The sequence below is a fragment of the Anopheles gambiae genome, chromosome 2 (genome assembly GCF_943734735.2).
Source record: "Anopheles gambiae chromosome 2, idAnoGambNW_F1_1, whole genome shotgun sequence".
Lineage (NCBI taxonomy): Eukaryota > Metazoa > Arthropoda > Insecta > Diptera > Culicidae > Anopheles > Anopheles gambiae.
In genome coordinates this window covers 33,324,778-33,345,050 of record NC_064601.1, presented here as the reverse complement: position 1 = coordinate 33,345,050, position 20,273 = coordinate 33,324,778, and the positions used below count along the sequence as shown (strand labels likewise).

The window sequence follows — 20,273 nt, the reverse complement described above, 5'->3', positions numbered from 1 at the left end:
CAACACGCCCACACGCTCATTGTTTCACAGCGTTAATAAACCTTTATTTAAAACACAAATCAGTCATCCGTAGATAAAGACTTTTGATTCTTCTTTTTCCGGTTATTTTTTTTTGCCTTTGCTAACACACACACGCGCATCACTTACGTTTTCGTCTTTTTAAAAAAATCACAGCTACAGAAATAAACCTTATCGAAAACGGGTTCACGTATTGATATAGTTGGCTTGCAAACATTCTCAAATAAAACGAACCATTCGAACCGGCCACAGCATTCGTCGTGCACAAAACACCACCGATCTAGCTAGACCCCACTAGCTTGCCCCATTTGCCCTGCTGTTTATCCGAATGCAAAGCCATTCATGTTCATATATCGTAAATGCCCACCCCATTCCTCAAAGGACGCACTGCTCTTCCGCCCCTTATCAGCGAATCGACGATTCGCTTTCACGCGATACTTTCCCTTCCTCAGCGCGTAGTCTGAGCTTTACTCGCCGATCGGAGGGGGCTGCGGGGGCGGGGGGACGTGTTTGGAACGAAAACCCTTACCACTGAAACGTACCTAAAACTAATACTTAACATTGTTGCTTTTTTCATATTATAATCGTGTTTTTAACTCCTCTCCCTCTCCTAGCTCTTCAAACACATTCTAGTGCTTGCTTTTTTTCCATTTCTTTTGCCGGAAGACAAATCCAGAACCCCGATGACCAATCAGCCAACCGAAATGGAAGCCGCCATGCCGGCGAATCCAACGCGAATCGAACGAACCGAACGCGATCGCTCTCGTCCAATCCACCCACACGGCCTCGTTCCGGCTCAGCCATCGGTCCCTTCGTTCCGCTGTTCAGCTTCAACGCTCCTTCCGCTGCCCCTTGCTGTCCTGTCGACCGGACACACAACGACGCGTTCGGCGGCGGCGGCGGCGGCGGCTGCTTCACCGAAAGCCCAGAAAATCGGTTAGCCGATCGTTAAGCGCGTCCAGCCAGTGAACGGTTCCTTTCGGTTTGCCGTTGACCTTAAGCTCGTTTGTCGAATTAGCCGGCAGATATTCCTCGGTTCGTATGCAGAAGTAGCTCGATATCGTGGCCCGACACATCGGACACCGGTCCAGTTTGGCTGCGGACGGAGAGTGGAGTGTGATGTTGATGAGAAAACCGAGAAAGAAGGGAAAAGCGAAACGATCAATGAGAGAGTGAGGGAGACGGCGTGAAGGAAAAGTTCCACGGTTAGGTACGGCCGCTACGGTGAATTGATCGACTTACAGACTCGCGCACACACGCGGTTAACCTTAGCAGGGGTTAACGAGAATATGCTTCAGTCTAACGACTGTCTCATTAGCATGCGTGCGACGTCAGTACACAGATAGAGAGAGAGAGAGGGGGGTGGGAAATTTAAGTCGACTAATTATTACTACGATACACCATGCCAACAATACTTTCAACTAATTAATGACTTGTTTTTCTAAACGCTTTAATAGAAAATCAACATTGATTAGGCCGGTGAGGGATGCGGGTTTGGGGTGAAAGCAAACGATTTAACGACGCGCTCCCCGACCCTGTACTTACAGAAGCAAACTGCACAGATGCACGTATGTCGGCACGGTAGCAGCGCCCGGGAAAGTGGAAAGTAATGGCACACGACGCACAGCTGCTCCCCGACCGGGCAGTCGCGCGGCGCCGAGTCGGAACAGAGCAGCGGCTCATTATTGCCAGCGCAGGCTACCGGTTCCGCCAGCGACAGTGTACCGGTCGGGACGGTGGTGCCCGTTCCGGTGGTGCTGGTGGTGCTGCCCGTACCGCCACCGCCATTGCCCGATTGGCCAGCGCCATTCGCGGCGCTGCTCGCTGCTTCGTCCGCCGTCATGGGATCACCGGTGGCCAGGTAGAGTTGCTGCAAGGGAAATGGAAAGTGATAGAAAACGGTATGAGATTAGATGAAATTTTAAAGTGTATGATGAAAAAACAGGGGAGAGGAGGGAATAATTACACGATCGTGGTGAGCGATCGCGGTTCCGGTGAGTTAAGAAGCGACATTGTCATACAGCATGCTGTTCAGTGAGCGTGTAATTTCAAACTTCCCATGAATAGTGCATGGTTTTTGGAGGTAAAAGTGACTCAAAAGCAGCTTCCACCTTTTAACTATCGCGCTACGGGTTGTTAAGTTTTTCACACAGCAAAAAGCCCCAAAGCCCGATGGACGCGAATTAACGAACGGTGGAAGTGGCAATTGTGCCCCCTTTTTCCTTATTCTTCGGTTCAACTCCATGTTCTTCTGTTCTGCCATTCGCCGTTCCAACATTCGACGGGCGGTACACTCGTGTGAGTGACCTTCAGAGCATCGACCACACAAACCTCAACCAGCCCGCATTGGTGTACCGTTCTATCGCAAATTGAAACTAAAATATGGATAACCCGATCGAGGAGAGAGGTGGCTTCTACGCTAATCTCAAGAGTGGTCTCGGATCTAATCCTCATCCCGTTTACCCCCGATGCAGAGCGGAACGGAAGGCACGAACCGAACCACCAACGCTAATCGAAGGCAAACCACCACCACCACCACCACTACCAACCGACCGACCGAGCGGACCAAAAAGAAGGCAAATTAACCAAAGCTATCCGCGTAAACCGGTATTCCGAATCTGACAAACAAAAAAAAGTATCGTAGTAGTTGTAGTAGCAGCACTAGCGCGATCTGCAATGAGTTCATTTGAATCGATCACTGGACGCACGCGGTGGACCCGTCGGAGGGGCGAGGGGCGGCTGCAATGTTTCACAGGTTCGTTATGGACAACAGCAACGAGAAACCAGTCCGCTTTTCGCGGTAGCTCAACGACCGTTTTTACCGTTCCCTTGCCCCACCCCTCCCTTCGCTTCCCTTTGCAGGCACCACGCGGCCAGCTTCATTGGCGTTGGCGTACACCAAACTCGCACACGCGAAGCCTATACGTTGCTGCTGCTGCTGCTGCTGTTGCCGATTGCCACATGTTGCCCATGAAAAAGAAAACTGGCCAACGAACGGTGTGCCATGTCCGTGCGCACCAGGGGGGGGTGTGGGTTTTTGTGGTAGGGAGGGAGATGGTGCAGAAAGAAAAACAAAACCATCCTTCCCTCGTGTGTATGTAAAACCGTCGTTGTCTGCGGTGCGCACTCGCTGCGCACGTTACACGTTTTCCAGCTTCCATCACGCGCGTTTTTCTGCTTGTTGTTGCTTTTTCGTTTTTTCATATGCACAACAGGCGGGCATTAAACATTGTGGCACCGGTATTCTCGGTCTCCAAATGCAGCTATCGCCGATCTTCTGGTAGGCTGATCGCCCTTTGCCAGTCAGTCAGTCTGTGAACTGTGAAGGTCACAGTGCCCGCCATGCTCTGCTAGCACTGCTTGCGGGTACACTCACCGGTGGTACACACATGCACCACACGCGGTCCATGCCTCTTGTGCCGCGATTGCGCAACGACGAGCCTCCGCACCGCGCGCTACATGCAGGAGAAGCGTGATGTTTGTTCTAAGTCCGCGTGCGAATCCAAATTCCATTTAGTCAATTAATCTGACCACTCTCCAATGTGTGTGTGTGTGTGTGTGTGAGCCAATCAAACAGGTGGCTAGTATTTGAGGGGCTAATCAACCGTGGCCACTGTCTTGTACAGTGCCGTGCAGGTTCGTTAACTTTCGACGCGACTAAGGCAAACGGTGCGAGCAGCTGCAGTCGCACGGGCACGTGTGGTGGTTGGTGGTTGGTGGTTGTTGTTGTCGCTTCGTCTTACGCTACTTACCTTTAAGCAAGATAGTTGACCGCTCGCCTGCTTCAAGTACTGGGCCAAAATAGACGTCGGCAGTGGACAGACCGGATCCCGCAAATGGACGACATTTACCAGAATTACCTGTAGAAAAAAAAAAATAAAAGAAAAAACACACACAGTTGAGATTAGACGGTGGTTCATGGTCATCGTAATGGTGAAAAGAACTCGCACGCTGCTCATACAAGAGTTATTGATTATTCTAAGCGGCTTTACTAGCTTATAAATACAATCCTTTCACCCGTAGAGGTCGTTTAACTGTACTTTTACGATTTTCCGTATTCTATTATTGATTGGCCATTTTTGGCCACCTCTTCGTTTTATCAAATTTCAGCAAACACGTTTCCCAGCGTACCCTTCATCCCGAATCCCGAAGCACAACACCGGCACAACACATCACCGGGTTGCTGCCAAACGCTGCCAAGCATAACGCAGTAGGCTTCGCTCTGAGGAGATTTATGTATGTACCGGCCGATGGATGGCTTTGAAATATGGTACCTCATTATCGTACAAGGCGTTTTGTTATACACCACAGCAGCATTTGTTTGGGGCGGCCTTGCGCTACAGCCAAACAACGTCTTCAAGGACGCAGCGGTCCGCAGAAATAGCAACCGGGCGACGGTCGGGCGCTTTCATACGGCATACGGCACACGGTCCAAGGTGATGTATGGCAAAACCATCCCACATTCTTTCCAACCGTACGTCATTCTAATGTGTCATTCGAGCGGATTGATGGATGGCACACACGGCACACATATATGTGTTTGGAACCGTTCCACAAACGTTCTGCCGGTCAACATTGAAATAGAAGAAACGCAAACAGCATCCAAACGACCCGCGACTACGCGACGGTGCCGATTGTATGAGCCTCCTCTCATGTGCCTGTACTGCCGGGTCCAGAGAAATGGCCGGCTATTTGAAGAGATCCGCTTGCGCTACTCATCCCTTCCGGGAGTCAACAATAAACAGAGGCAAACGCGATGATCCCGATCGGTATCGCAAGCATAATCATCACTTCCTGCCAAGAAAAAAACCCGTTTGACGACCCGGCGGCACAAGACAACATCACACACACACACACACACAAACGCGTGCTGGCCAGTTTTGACTGTCGATGGAAGCGAAAGGAACCAGCCAAAGTATTACGACACACTATTATTATTATTAGTGTGCGATGTTATTAAGCGGCCCGCGGAGTCGGAGTGACATTGAGGTAATTTGCTTTTCTCGTTAGTTTCTCGAAACAAAAAAAATTGCAAAAAATCCTCCAAACAGCAATTCCAAACAGAAACAGGCAGGTTGTGAAGAATGGAAGTATCTGCACCCCGTCATCATGCTTTCTCGTCGAGTGAGAGTATTTCAATGGATATTCCATTTCCCGTCTCCCCGCGCCATCTTCCCGGCACATGCATGACTCACAAACTATTGTACTTTCAAACTCTGATCATTACTCAACCACATCCAGCAAGCAAACCATACAAATAACCACAAAAAAACCTTCCAAAACTACGTCCTTCTTCCGTGAAGAGCAGGGCGCTGCCGGGGTCGCGCAAAAAGAAAGTGAAACGCCGTTCGTAAGTGCAGCGTTTCGCGAGATGCAAAGAAGATCGGTCGGTTGGGCCACCTATTGCCACGGTGAAAGTATGTCCCTTTCTTTTCTACCAGCGTGACGGGGACGATCCGGTTCGTGGCTTTTGCGTCAAGCGCTTGCGCGGAGACGCTTACACGCGCGCCCAATGTACCACCAGAAACGCACGTGGTGCAGCCCGTCTTTCACCGGTGCGTGGTGCGCATTCATTTAGGTGGAAGCTTCACGGAGATGAACTAAACTTTCTTTCCTCCACCCCTTTGAAGGGAAAAGGGAAACTTTCACAACGAGTTGTGGCGAGATTTTCTATCCGAAGGTCACTCGCGATGCTCGGCTGAACGAGCTCGGTTTTCAAGACGATGCTTAGGTTGTAGAAGCTCGTCACATTTCCCGTGGGTAGAAAGTTGGTCTTCTTCTTCTTCAACTTCTCCCCGCTATCACGCATTGACGCATTGACCTACAAGAAAGGAATAAAACCAGGATAAACAAACTCTCACCGGAACAGATACGGTAAAGGTGGTAACAATATACAGTACACACACCGATTGATCAATTGCTATTTTGGTTGTGCAATCGCCGCCGCCAGAACTGTGTTTGTTTTGCCTTATTTCGGCATCTTCCTGTGTGCTTCCGCACGCAAACCCGCTCATATGCACGTACGTGCTATTTTATGTTTGTCCCCAAAGCCCACTGCCTCCTCACACTCACAAAGTCGTCATAATCGGTCAAAAGCGGGGAAGGAAAAAGTCCCGCGAAACGACGATTCCGCCAAATTTGGCTGTTTGCATATGGAAACGAGGAAATGGGGAATAATCGTTATAACGCTATTATATGTTTTACATAATCTGTTTACTCTCGAGTTGAGTTCCGCAAAAAAAAACATGGGATAAACCGGCCCCACTGTTGTAGCCGGCCATGTATCGCAAAAATGTGGGACAATGTGGTTGGGCGGAACGCGCGTTTTTGTATAAACACACACACACACACAGAGACACGAGCGCTGAACCTTTCGGTGCCATATGATTGAGATCAAGAAAGGGAGAAAGCAAGAAGCTGCTCATGAAAACGATTACTCAATATTTAATGTATGCACACACAGAGGAAGGCACAAAAACATCCCCCCGGTCGGATGGCGTAATCGATACACAGGGAGAGGCAGGCTGACAGGCGAGAGGAAATGCAAAAATCAATATCATCCCGGCAACAGCCGCGTAATCGCGGACACGGGGTGTCCGCTCGGTGATGACGGTCGATCTGTAGCAACTCCTTTTTCGGGCTGGAGGTCACCTTTTAGGTCAAAGAGAAAGTGAAGACACGAGTTCCGTCCCGCTGTGTGGGGTAATTCCCGTCGGGAGCGGGTTGCTTCTATTTGCGCATCGCCCCCCAAAGACACTGGCAAGGGATGGGTTCTGGGGTTTCGATAATCTCATCATTTGGTCTCCACCCTTCCCACCTAATGAGAATCCGCAACGATAGCTTAATAGCAATAAAACACCACTCAGCCGCCACTTACCGTCTCGTCCGGATGCAGCAGCTCCTCCGGTTCCGTTTCACGGATCATAAACACCACCAGCGGGTAGGCGAGTCGGGGCGGTGCGCCCAGGATCAGCGGTGGCTTCGGGGACTGTAGCGTGATGACATGTTCCGTGTGCGGTTGGCAGCATCTATTTTTGGGTTGCAGCGACCACGAACCACGAACCGGAAGATCAAGATGGAGAGAAAGAAAACGACACCACGCGCAAAGTCAGATTAGATTGATCGTGTAGTAGTAGTATAGAAGCGAGGCGAATATGCTAATAATGCTAAGCTAACGCATAAAATAAGCTGCCGGGATTAAAGCCTGGAACGTTCTCGCTTGTGCTGTGTCACTTCTCTACTCGACTAAACTGTGATTGGGAATTTCGAAAAGGCAAATAGCAACAGCAACAACAACAAAATCGCGATAATCATGAATATTTGAGCAGATTCGCAAAACTGGTTTGCTGGTATGCTTGGTCGATCGCGAAATCGTTCCGAGGGTTCGATCACCTTTGCCGATAAGAAGCAAAGGACACATTCTGCAACCAAAACCAAAACCCCACATGAGAACAAGTGCCCGTGTGACAAAAGACCAAGCAGAAATTAATGGCAACAAAGATGGTCGCAGAATCTGGACAGCCAGCCGCCTCGCACCCGGAAAGGTGATATGATATCCCCGTACAAGGGGGCAGTGAAGTCAGACCTTACGTTAGTTGCCAGTTGCTGACAGTAGCTGGAGTCGACGATGTGCGAATTCGATGCGTCCCGCAGGTCGTTCCACGTGCGCCACAGCGACACATGCAGCTCGCGGATGGAGACGCCCCAGAACGCTTGCAGCGAGTACTTCACCTGACTGGACACCGCTAGCCGTACCTCTGGAAGGAAAGAACAGTGCAGCAGAAAAGAGGAAAAACAAGATTAAACACTGATTTGAAGCAAAAACAACGCAATGTGTGTGTTTGTAAGTGATATTAGTCAGCTACCGGCGCGGCAGGTTGCAATGTCACGCACGTCTTGCAGATTAGCAGCAGCCGCTAATGACAGTCGAATGATTAGACATGAAGGAAGTAAAACAAAGCCGATGTTAGATAATCTCTGATCTGAGAAAATGTGAGTAAGGAAGCAAATGTAAAGGAAAACCTGTTTCTCCCTCGCATTGATGGCGACCCTTTGGCGCTAGAATGCGGCGCACCACACTGGTGGCTGGCGTACGGTACACGCAGAAAGTGAAATTATTCAATCCGTTTGCCTGCGCCGCTTCCTACTCTCTCACCCACGGCAGGAACAGTCGGATCGCTTGGGAAATCCAGAACTGTAATGCAAAAGGGTGCAGCAGTACAGCCGCCCGGCTACCGGTATGACGACAATTACCCCCGCCAACAACGGCCGTCTGCTTGGCAGGGGCAACTCTTTACCGCCATGGGTCACCGGTCACCGTGGAGCACCTCACGTGATCTCGGTCACGTAGTGCTCTGCCGGGGTGGCTAGTCATCAGAACAGGTATTACACACTCACTTATCGTCGCTGCCATCGCCGCCGTCTGTCTGTGGTGAGTGGTACGGCCGGAGAGACTAGCGGTAAAGTTCTAATAGAATGGACAGAGTCGTACGTGCGTGCGCGGCAAAGCTAGCCCGATGACTCAATGTCACACAACGGACGGACGGTTGATCGTGCACGACATCCCTAGGGAGGACTGGATGGGCAGAAAAAAAACGGGCCACTAATTCTAGGTTAACATGGCGTTGCAAACTGGAACTGGTCCGGTGGATGAACGAGAGAGCAATTTATGGTCCAGATGAACGATAGGGCAATTTATGGGTTTTGTGCGGGTAGGTGTGTGTTTGTGTGTGTGTGTGTGTGAGTGGGAAAGCATTTTAGCGTTGCTTGAGGGAAATCGAACTGATGTAGAATCATTGGCAATACACATGGTTTTCTTTTCACTACTTTGTATACGAGTGCGCAAGGTGGTAGTGCACTTGAGCCGCGGACCCGCGCACATTGCATTCACTTTGTACGCCTATGATGATCGCACTGCAAAGCAAGCGGGAGTGTGAAGCGGGGCCCCCGGGTGATGCATCTTACAACCGCGACCCGGTGGACGGTGTACGTCACCACGTGGCTTCTCGTGAACTCTTTCAGTGCGAGCGTTTGTTCTACCGACACGAGTGCCAGCGTGCGTCACGATCATCTTCTTCTAATCAAACGCCATATAAATTCCAGCCACAAAAGCAGCGACTGGCAGGCTGAATGTGAATATAGAACAAAAAACCATGCCAAAAAGCCAACTGCTCATAATGTCGAAATGCAAAACTGACCAGAAATTTGTACCTCGAGCCGGAAAACACAGCAAAAATGTGCTAAACGTGCGCTGCATACAAATAACACCGTGTATGTGAGCAGTTTGTTAGCAAACGATGCAACCCCAGTCGTCCTCTTCTGCCTGTCCTTCCTTCTAACACCTCATCATTGCGTGATCTGTTCTGCTGCTCCCCGGTGCTTTATACTTTCCTAATTTGTTTTACCAACATGTTTGCACTTTAAATACCCTCTTTACGGACGTGCGCCGTAAAACACTGCTATCACTGTCTCGGTTCGAATGCGAAATTGGATCGAAACTGCGACACGAAGATGCAAAACTGTTGACACAAGGCGTTACCGGCGTATTACACGCAGCACGTGCTCGTAACTCTTCGCCGTACGACATGGTTTGAACTGTTTTGACCGATTCTAACCATAAAGTGCTGGTAATTTTCTAGTTCCTAGCTTTGTCCTGCCATGCGGATGTGGTCAAACTCTGCACAATCTATTTTCCTCGCTTGATCGAACATGGGAGCCGCTTCTTTGTGATTTGCTAATTTCCCTCTCACTTTTATCTAAACAAAAAAAAACAATATTACTATCTTTACTATCGAATATCGTGTTGCTGTCCCTTTTTTGTAGCTAGCATTCTGCGTGTATTTGGTTTTAAAGTGCCGCGATCGACTCCATTCTACCCCCGAATGCGAAACTGCTACCGACCGATCGTTTCGTAACAATTTCGTACGCGATCGAGTGAACTTCGAGCGCGACTGGGGCTGAGGCGAGGGGAGCCATGCCACACACCGCATTCTTGGATTGGTGACGGTGACCGGATCGAAAGAATTCGATAGGTGCAACACCTCGCAGCCCGTCCCGCAGCCTCGTTTTTTTTCTTCTTACCACATTCATTACGCACGTTCGGTGTTCTGTGCCACACACATTCGGACACGGTGTTCTTTCTCATCTTATTATGTTACCGAGCATTGCAGGGCCGCGGGCCCTCCTCTCCCAAACCATCGGTCAACCTACCGTCGAACGAATTGTTTCCCGCGTCGAGCAGCCGGACAGTGAACGGTATGTGGACGCGGGTCATTTTGAGGCGCGGTACATGCACGTTATGGTTCTGCTGCGTTACGTTCGACGGCCTTAACACGTCATCGGCCTGCACTCGAAGTATCACGGCGGCCCTGGAAGTAAACGAGTTGTGTGTGTGTGTACACAGAGAGAGATAGAGAGAGAGACAGAGAGAAAGAAATACACAGATGAGTATGAGTTTTTTTTTGGGGTGTTTGTTTCTTTGTTATTCTCTACTTAAGAAGAAGAAGATGATGATCATGATGTTGATGATGACGGTGTGAGTAATGAGATGAATCGTGGTCTGTAGTCCCGTGGTCAGAGACATCGAAGAGTAACGGTAAAGGGTGTATAACGGAATGTGGGCCAGAGCGGACAGCGACCGCGGAGCAACGGTATGAAGGTCTATCAAATTGACTTGAGCCCCGCGTGGTGAGTGAGTTTGCAGTGATCCACTAAATGGTAAAGGTGTACAAGTACACACCGATCACGAAGGTTAGGTGGGGCGGCGGTGGTTGTGGTAAATAGTTGAAGAACCGTTAAAGAAATTAAACACACTCGGACTTGTGCACTGCGCGATGGCCTTCCCCCATACATAAAGCGGTTGCCGGTCAGATGCAGCGTCCTTTACCCCACTTGTGCTCACTCGCATAGTCGTTTCAAAGCCTGCTGCTACTTCGACGACATTCATTCTCAAGTCCTACTCAGACGTTCACACTGGTTTGTGGCTCGCAGTCGGTTTTAACTGACCACTCCGATGCTTGACTTTGAACTGCTTGAGGGCAGCGGTAAGCAGCAGTACCCGCAGCTTACCCTGCAGCATCCACAGCAGTAGGCGGTGGTTTTGCTGTAACTGTGCACGGGCGCAACACCACCCAAGGGAAAGAAAGTGTTCGATTGCTGCCGCAAAGAGTGTTCGATTGCTTCACACTTCTTGTGCTATCGGTACACAGACGTTTGTTGAGTCAATCGCTTCACCATGGGAGATACCGGTAGCACACACTTCGAAAGTACGAACCAACCTGCCTGCACCCTGAAGAGACACCGACAGCGATCGACAGCATCCCTTCTAGGGCAGGCTGTAGCCGTCACCGTACAGAACAGCGTCGCTTCAGGCGCTGGCACGAACAAGGATTGGGATAGTTGTCGGTGTCCATGTCCATCTGCAATAAAGAGCAATGGCGAAACCGGCATGCCGTCGCAGAACACGACACGCGTAAATTGACCCTCACGGCATCGATCACTGGCATCAGCTGACGCAAGGCAGCGTCGTCAGCCCAAAGGCTTGCAAGCGGTCCGTAGATGACGTGTCGCAAACGACGCAAGAACGCGCCGCATGCTGGATTTAGACTGGCGGAATTGCAAACCGATTCCGTTTGGTCCGTTCACTCTCCCGCCCGGCGAACGGAACAGCACAACACACAACAACCCGGGCAGGATCTTGCAGCTAAATGGTCTAATATACTGTGTCCCTCGTACGAAGCTGTTGCACACATGATCATTGCTTCGCCACCGATCGATCACCAGACCCGAGACGACGGCGTTGTCTCCGGGTCGGTGTGTTGGGATTTCACGTTCGTGTGCGCTGGGGCGTGTGTTGGTTAGTTGGTTGGTTGGCGCACACGATGGGACAGACACGATCCAGCAGCAGTAGCAGCAGCAGCAGCACACCGGTTTAAAACCAAGTCAAGGCTGACCGAATGTGGCGAAGGTGTTGTGTGCGTGAGTGTGCGCGTTTGTTTTATAGCGCTCACCACCACGACTCTGGCGCTCTGCACAGCATCCCCCAAGTGAGGGGTTGTGGTACGTTTCTGAGAGGTTTTTTTCTTCTTCTGGTTTTGTTGCAGAAATTTGCACCACGAGGAGGTAGTTACAGGATGGCAATGGTGAATATACTGCCGCTCCTCGATCCGCCGCTCGCAGAACTGTACAGAGATCGATCTTCAAGAAGCTTTCATTTTGGTGGGATATGTACAACATATGGGTGGCTTTTTGGGGCCGTTCGGCATGACCACGCAACCCCGTTTGGAACGAATTGGTTTCGCACGAAACGAAACGTGTACATGGGGCATGATGTGGGAAAGAATGTTATATGAAACAGGCCTGAAAAGGCACGGGTCTGGTGTGACCGGCGTTGTCAATATCATAAACAACCGTAACAAATGTTCCAGGTTGGAATCCAGGCATAGGGTCACTAGGCTGCTAGACACAAACTGCCACAGAAACATACGAAACTGTGTTCACTGTTCATGCGAATTCCTCTAAAAGCCATCGATTCATTCCAGTCAGAAACAAAAACCTTCCATCAAACTGTTTTTCCGTAAAAGGACTATGCATACCGAATTGTGATCCTAATGACATGACCACAAGAAGTTAAAAAAAAACATTGTTGCCCACGGTGAACTCTTGCAGGTTAACCTGAGTGAGGTACTTTCTCGTTGTAGAGGGGTTTTCCCCGTCCTTGTAACATTTACATTAATAAAATTGATTGCTTTATGCTATGACCCGCGTACATATTGGAGAAACCCCAATGTGACATTGTACTGAACAGTCAAGTCAACTAACTTCGCAAGTTTACATGTGTAAATCGTGCAGCAATGATTAACGCCATGCTTAGGACCATAAGATGTCTATAACTAGTAGAAGAAGCCTTTTTATTCCAAGTTCTTCAGTGCGACTCCAGTAATTTTCCAGTCCAAAACGTAATCGCTTACCAGCAACTAAGTCAATGGAAGAATAAGAACTTTTTCAAGCTCAAATGACGCTGACAGCTACCGGTCGTATAATCGCCTAGCAGCACATAGAACATAGAATTTATTAACTATTTACTTCAATCTCCGAGGTCGTGTCCCGTAGTACAATTGTCAAATCGCACGACCTAACGACTGGCTCATCATGGGTTCGTGCCCCATACGCAACCTTCCATACACAGAACTGACTACATCCTGGTATTGGAAAACAAATCAACCACAGATCACAGAGCCTAACCTAACCGTGGCTTTTAGCAGGCCCTAGATTAATTATGATTATTGTCGAAAAAGATAAGAAGATTTGATGGAGATAGTTGCAGTAGTAAGCAGTATTTTAGATGCTCCAAAGCACACTGGAATGCTGCACTAATTCTATCACATTGCGAATTTGCAAGTTGGACACATCCTTCCCATCCCATGGATTTGAGGATGCACATCCAAAAGATCTCAACTCAATACGAGAGCACGCTTACGAGAGATCAACTATAACCCCACAGCTTGCACACCAAAAGCCACCTCTTTCCAATATACAAATTTGCCACCTGTTGTAGTAGTAGTAGTAGCAGCACCATTAGCCCGCCGTTTGATGCGGTTCGCCGATTCACCAAACTTCAACGGTGCGTCGTTATGCGGAAGACAACTGCTGCTCTGATCCGTTTTATGGTTACGTGTCGTACGCGATCACTTCGGCGCTCTCCTTCTCGGCCCAGCACCCCTTCTTCCCGTTCCAAAAATGTATGGCCACGGTTGGCGTACGGTTGAACGCACGCACTCACGAACAGAGCAAATGCTGCCGCCGTTCGCCAGTTGCTTCCCTACTCGGTTTTCGGTTCGGTCACCGGCACGCCGGTTGCAAATGATAATGAAATCATAATAACGCCGGTACAACAACTAGCTAGCTTTCGTAGGGTGCCGTCGCGTTGATCGTTCACCCGAGTCACCCCACCCACCGATCCCTTCTCCGTTGTCTTTGACTGCTTGGTAGGAACCTCAACAACAACTACACAAAAAACACACACACAGCAGATCCCCCAATCCGACCGAGGGTGGTGTTGGTGTTCGTTAATTTATGCTGCCCACGGTTACACCAATCCACCAACCAACCAACTTCCTCCCGAACCAACACCGTCACCTCTCTCCCACTCCCCCCATTGTTGCGGTTCGGAAATCGTACAAAAGTGACAAATATATACAGCACGTTAAGGCCCAGCTAGAGGCGGGTGCGAGGGCCGATAACGTAAAAGGAACATTGAAACATTGCCACCTTTTGGGACGATTTGTTTCTTCTGCTTCTGGCATCGCGCGTCGCACTTTCAAGGACGCGCGCGCCTAGGCGTTTGGCGTCGCGTCCGCCGGCCCGTTGCCCATAGACGCGTTTGGCGTTTAGTGACGGTGGGGGCGGTGGCGGTGGTGGGGGCGACTTGCGAATCGGAGTTCCCCGTAGCTCGCGTTCTTATCTTGCTGTTGTTTGCAAGTGCTTTGATGTTACAAAACGTTTACGTTATTGATGTGCGACCTGTGACAACAGATAGCAGCAGAACCTTTGGGAAAGAAATATGGCACGTTGAACAAAAGTGCGTTTGATTTGCTTGGAATTTCTTGTTTCGAAAGATCAAATCATTATACAGTTAAGCACAATTCGTTACTTAATTACCCAAGAGTGGTATTCAACTTTTTAGGTTTTATATGGCTCATTCTCATCTTTAGTGTCTGATAACAGTCACTATTATCATGAGATGAGTTCATTTTAGCCCAAAAATATTCCCTACACAAAAATGACACAGTCTAGCTCCGTTAGTGCAACTATTCCTGGTCCTTCCTTTGCGATTTTGGCCAGAATGTCGCACCGTTCATCTTGCTAAACCAATTAGCATTGTTTTGATTGATCGCTCATGAAACGATCGTTTCCGTTAATTCGGCGCCAGCACCCACGGATCAACGCCACGCTTCAACGGGCTGGATGGTTGCTCGATGATGCATATTAAAAGGCACAAAAATAACAATCCCCCCCTCACACCCAAACGTTTGGGGAACCAGTTTTCGACCTTTTGGCGATACAAAAACGCGGACGAGCGCAAGCGCTTCTGCGTGATTTCTTGCGCTTTCTTGATGTTTTGATGTCCAGCTGGTTGGTTGTGAATTCTCCGGTCGGTTCTAAATCAACGCGTTTATGGAGATGCGCGAGGAAGAAACGCAATCCATTTACGCCACCGGTGACCGAAAACAGCGCGTTTTGTCAACTATTGGACCGTTGTAAATTCGCCCTTGAAATTTCGAAGAAAAAAAAAAGACCCCATGCGAAACCCCGGAAGTTTAGCGAAGATACACACAACAATCGGGGCTGCCACATGGTTGAGGGTTTTAAGAAGAAGATGAAAAAAAAACGAGTTTCATCACATCCCACACATCCCTTTTCGGGGGGTGGCCGGGAAACACAGCCACGTGCCACATCCACCGCCAATAGGCCACCGAGGCGTGCGCACTGCTGAGGGGGAAATTGATGCACCGTGACAAATGTATTCGCAGGGGCGAACAACATCAACCGTACCATTTCTCTTTCAGTTTGGACGATTTCTACCACAACTTTCGGTTTCCATTATTTTTCCACTATAATGGAAAAGTGTTTTGAAGGGTCTGAATGTAGAGATGAAAACGGGGGTACATTAAAGGGAAGAAGATTAGTGAAGGCGATTCTATTACTCACTTGATCAGGAACATGATGGTGGCACCGATGCACACGATCACCGCTGTCAGCGGCAGCAGGTTGGTGATTTCTGCCGCCGAAAATGTTAACGTACTAAACGCACTCATCTTCGCTTGTCGCTGTGCTGTTGTTGCTGGACACTTGAAAGTATTTGTATACGGTGCGATTACTTCAGCACCCGTTCCGGTATGCGCCTTTTTCTGCGCTTCACTTCGGCTTTTAAAACACACAGACCAAGCAGTATATGTCACGAAAAACAAGCGCGCACACACACAACACACAAACAACACTACAAAATCACTATTGGATGATGTTTTTGATAATAAATAAAATTAAGTCAAACTCGAACCAGCCAAACAAACAAACAAACAAACACTACAGTTTTCGTTCGAGCAAGCACGCGACGATATCTTACGGCGCACAAGCATCCGATCATCAGCATACTATGGAACGCGATCTCGTTTTGATCTTGAACCGGCCACCGGTATGCAGGAGGACGAGTGTTGCCGATCACAACAACATCAGCCCAACAGTCACGCGCTGCCACGGTGTGACGACAGATGGGACACGGGGAAAGAGAAAGTAACCCGAATGAAGATCGTTCGTTTGCTTGTTTGATCGTTCGAGTTTTCCTATATCGTTCGCACTTTTATGCTGCCTGTGCTCGAGGTTTGCTTGCTTTAAGCGCCGGCGTTTACATACAGCATTCACACACACACACACGCAAACATACACCGAGGCGGCCACTTCGCTCACGCGCCTTTGCTCGTCCGTGCTTCTCCGCACACGCACGCAGCAAGAAATGGTGTTATGTTGTTGCGCAGTTTCCGAGTGGATGAACTTTCACGCAAACGAACCGCGCGCACCACACTGCCGAGTTGATTAACCTCTCTCCGCGCCGCGGATCGGCGCAGCTTTCGCTCCGGTCGCTCTGGTCCGGACGTTCAGAACGGTATTCTCGCGCAGCCGCTCGCCAGACAGGCAGAAGTGCTTGCGCCTGTCGATCGATCAGCTCTTCGTCGTTTGTCGGGTCGCACACAGCTCGCTAATGTTGTGCGACCATTTAAACAGTACGCTCTGCCCGTGCCCTCTTGCGCTTGTGCAGTGTGCTTTTTATGCTCACCTAACCACCCCCACGCGCCCAAGGTTTGTATGCGCTCACGTCAAACAACAGCCCGCAGCGTGCAAACAACGTCAGCGTGAATCGACCACGGCAAACTATTGGGGTAGCGATGTTTCCCGACCGAATTGCCCGCACATTGCCTCCGCTTCTCACCAGCGCTGAAACATAACTGAACCCTGCGTGAATGCGTCCGCGCCCGGTCGGTGTGGCTTCAGTGGATGCCTCCCCACCGCTGCCGTTACGGCCGCGAGCGTTCGCGAACGGGCAGCAGCCGAGCCGAATCAAGCGAATGGTGCCTGGTGCAAGGGCGGCGGAGCGCGATCGTGCACAAGATGAAAAGAATAAGCGATGCTGGTGATGGTGGAGGGGGCAAAACTAGCTGCAGTCCAGCAGCAGCAGCAGCAGCATCAAGCCCGCGGTGCACTTTGCTGCAGACCGTGTATCGTTCGTTGCGCACGAGTTCAGTAAGGTGTTGTTGATATCGTTTTTGTTGGTTTCCTTTTTTTTGTTGTTGTTTTTGGTTTGGTTTATCGTATTTCTGCTTCCCAACATTCGTGGTCAGGCTGTTCTAAAGCATACTGTTTGTGGCGATCGACCGTCAAGCTGTCAGCTGAATACGCCCCGACGGATGCGCTACTCTCGATGCGCGGTTCGATCTACTCGGCAGCCAAAAATGGGAAGCGATCGTGCAGGATTCAAAGCGAACGATACCTGTTTCTGTTTTGCACAAGTTTGCTTCACCGTTCCAGTGATTGGCACAACATGAAATTAAGAAGACGCGTTCGAATTGGTAGTCGTCCTACATCCATTTGTTCTTCAGTAATTACTTAATCCGCGCTGAAAAGAAAAGCCAAAAAGTATGGGTATTACTCGATACAGCTAAAACGATCGTTCTCGTAGGCAAATCAACCAAACCCGCGAAGATTTCCCTTTCCGCGATTGAGCTTCATTTCGAAATTCCAAAATTCCCATTCTCTGCAAACCAAAGAAACATAACGAAGGTAAGATTCTGGCAGGAACGGTCCCGCTGCACATTATCCATTGCTTCGGAAGCCTTTCTTTTTTGGCTAAAGTGCTAATATATTACATCATGTTATAGGAATGTTTCCTCCCTCTCCTTGAAGTGCGGTCGGGGGTTTTCGCCTTTGAGCAGCACGCCAGCGAGAGGTTGTTTCGATCGTTTCGCCTGCTCCGAGCCCTCACAATCAGCCTTATCGCGTTTGCACCGATGTTTGCACAGTTGATTCTGTAGTTTTTCTCTCTCCCTCCTCCTTCTATACTGCCGCGTACACGTTGTTGGCGCACTGGCTGCTGCTGCTGCTGCTGCTGCTGCTGCTGGGACGGAGGAGCTCGTTTCGTTTTCTTCCAACACACGGCTGGCTAACTAGATTGCTTACGGGGTTCGGTTTGCTTCCTTCCGGCGGCGATGACATTATCGGCTGGAGCGGACCCGTCGTCGTCGTCATGCATCCGCGTCCACCACCAGGAAGGACATTTGTGTTTGCTCAGAAGTTCATTGATGTTGTACATGTACACACACCAGCGACGGTACCTGACCGGCTTCGACCTTCCTTCTCTTTCTCACTGCGCTTTCTATCGTTTTCTTTACTAATTTTCCTCTCTCACTCTTTCTCTCTCTCTCGCTCTGTGCTTGCTGCACTGTGTGTGTTTGTGTTGTGTAGTTGCACAAGTACAGTGCGTCGTCCCACGAAGGGCAGACTTTGGGTGCTGTTGCCGTTGGTGATGATGCGCCGTGCTGGTGGGGTGCTTCGCTTTATCCCCACCAGCAGTCGGGGTAGGCGTCGTCCTTCACCGGGTAGGTTCTTGTTTATATTTTACATCGATACAGCTGCGGGAGGGAAGCAGCCGCCCGACGGTGTTGTCTGGAGGGCAAACCTTTTAATGCCAGGTACTACCACTACAACTACTATTGCTGCTGCTGCTACGGTACTTGGCAAGAAAGTGTGCCTTAAACAAGGCTTTGTCCGTTGAGATGAAACCAAAACGCGCAGCAAAACCAAAAAAAAACCCATGCCACAATTTACTTCCATTCCCTTTTATAGCCTCATTTTGGGGCAACTAAACCCCGAAATACCGTTTAACGTTAAGCCACAGAGCCAGCTCCTATCCGTTCGATCTACAGGCGAGAGTTGGCTATTCGTTCACCAATTTCTATTCTCCCTTTTTTTTTGCTTGCCTGCCCAACCCAACCTCAGCCAACACGCCAGCCCTAACGGTGCACCAGCCCCGATGATCGTGGGATGAAGAAAGTACAACAGCAAAAAAAAGGTGCAAAAATTTGGGACACAGCATTTATCCGTGCCACAGTTTCCCTTGGCGGTATACTTCCGCCGGCCGACGGTGGGAAACGGTGGCGTAAGCCGTCCCACGGCAGCGACCGGCTCTGAGAATTGACCGTGTTTGCATGCCGAATTTGGCACATTTATTAGCATTATCCCGGGGGTGTTTAGCACCAACAAAAAAAAAGGCTTGACGATGATGATGATGGATGTGAGATAAGACTCTATTATTCCACCGATACAAAAAAAAAACAGCACAATATCATCACACATCTGCTTTTCTTCGAAATGGCAAGAATTAGAATAGGGGACGATAAGTGGGCTAAACAAATTTGCATTGCTCTGGTTGTTTGCTCAAAACAAAATCGGATGGGCCAAAACTTTCGCCCTTATCGTGCTGCTTTGCTTGCTGCTCACCTAGATCCGGGCGCATCTCTGTACGCACCACAACAAAGTGGCATCTTCTAGAACTTCTGCCCCAAGGGTGGCAGGCGTATCGCGTTACGACAAACGATGCTGCCAGCGGCCACACACACACACACTCAGCATTGCTTTGGGAAGCGATTTTCCGCATTTTTCTGCGCACCATACGCAGTATGCTATCTGGTCCAACTACACTCTATTACGTACGTACCTGCCTGCTGCTGGCGGCTCCTTTCGGCGTGGTATTATCGTTTGGCCTGTACACGCACTGTTAATGCAATACGCAGAACCGCAACCGCTTTTTTTCTTCTTGCTTTTCTGGCTTTGCTACCAGCCTCGCGCACAAAAACCATAGTTTCCTTCCATTAGTCACGTTTGTTATTGAGCGAGGGGGGTTGTGTGTGAGTGTGTTTTTTTCTTCTTCTTCTGCGGGCAAGAAAAACATTCGATAGCAGTTCGGCGCACGCTGCCAAGCATCAGCTGATTCAAAAATTACCCCACCACATTTGACAGGCTAACGACAGCTGACGGGAAGAGGTATTTTGCCCATGCAGCACAAAATAATCCCTGAGCAAAATTTAAAACAGCCGTTGGAGCTGCAAATACCTCGAGAAACAATTATTTTAAGGCTTTAGTAATTATTACGCGCAATAAGAAAGTTGAAAATGTTAAGGAATTGCAAAATTTGAGAGAATTGTATT

The 20,273-nt window shown here is 49.5% G+C and overlaps 1 protein-coding gene across 4 annotated transcripts; it reads right to left on the bottom strand.

Moving 5' to 3' along the window:
• Positions 1–15: 15 nt before the first annotated feature.
• On the bottom strand, positions 16–20,038 carry LOC3290763 (cell growth regulator with RING finger domain protein 1). Of its 4 annotated transcripts, none has more exons than XM_061651657.1 (9): positions 19,784–20,038; positions 16,850–17,686; positions 15,727–16,026; positions 10,228–10,385; positions 7,604–7,775; positions 6,896–7,046; positions 3,771–3,878; positions 1,564–1,888; positions 16–1,114 (listed from the first exon to the last, which is right to left on the bottom strand). In XM_061651657.1, the coding sequence occupies exons 3-9, from the start codon at positions 15,831–15,833 to the stop codon at positions 933–935; spliced, it is 1,203 nt and encodes a 400-aa protein (XP_061507641.1). In that variant the 5' UTR covers positions 15,834–16,026; positions 16,850–17,686; positions 19,784–20,038; the 3' UTR covers positions 16–932. The 4 variants fall into 4 exon arrangements, with proteins under 4 accessions (XP_061507641.1, XP_061507640.1, XP_061507642.1 ...); XM_061651656.1 differs by having other exon boundaries at positions 17,561–17,686; positions 19,784–20,020; XM_061651658.1 differs by lacking the exon at positions 19,784–20,038 and adding an exon at positions 18,247–18,337 and having other exon boundaries at positions 17,561–17,686.
• Between the last annotated feature and the right edge of the window lie 235 nt (positions 20,039–20,273).

Coding starts and splice junctions, on each gene's coding strand:
- LOC3290763 (XM_061651657.1), bottom strand. CDS start 15,833: ATGAGTGCGTTTAGTACGTTAACATTTTCGGCGGCAGAAATCACCAAC. Junction 7,047..7,603: donor CAACTGGCAACTAACGTAAG/GTCTGACTTCAC, acceptor ACCCAAAAATAG/ATGCTGCCAACCGCACACGG. Junction 3,879..6,895: donor TGCTGCATCCGGACGAGACG/GTAAGTGGCGGC, acceptor TTTTTTCTACAG/GTAATTCTGGTAAATGTCGT.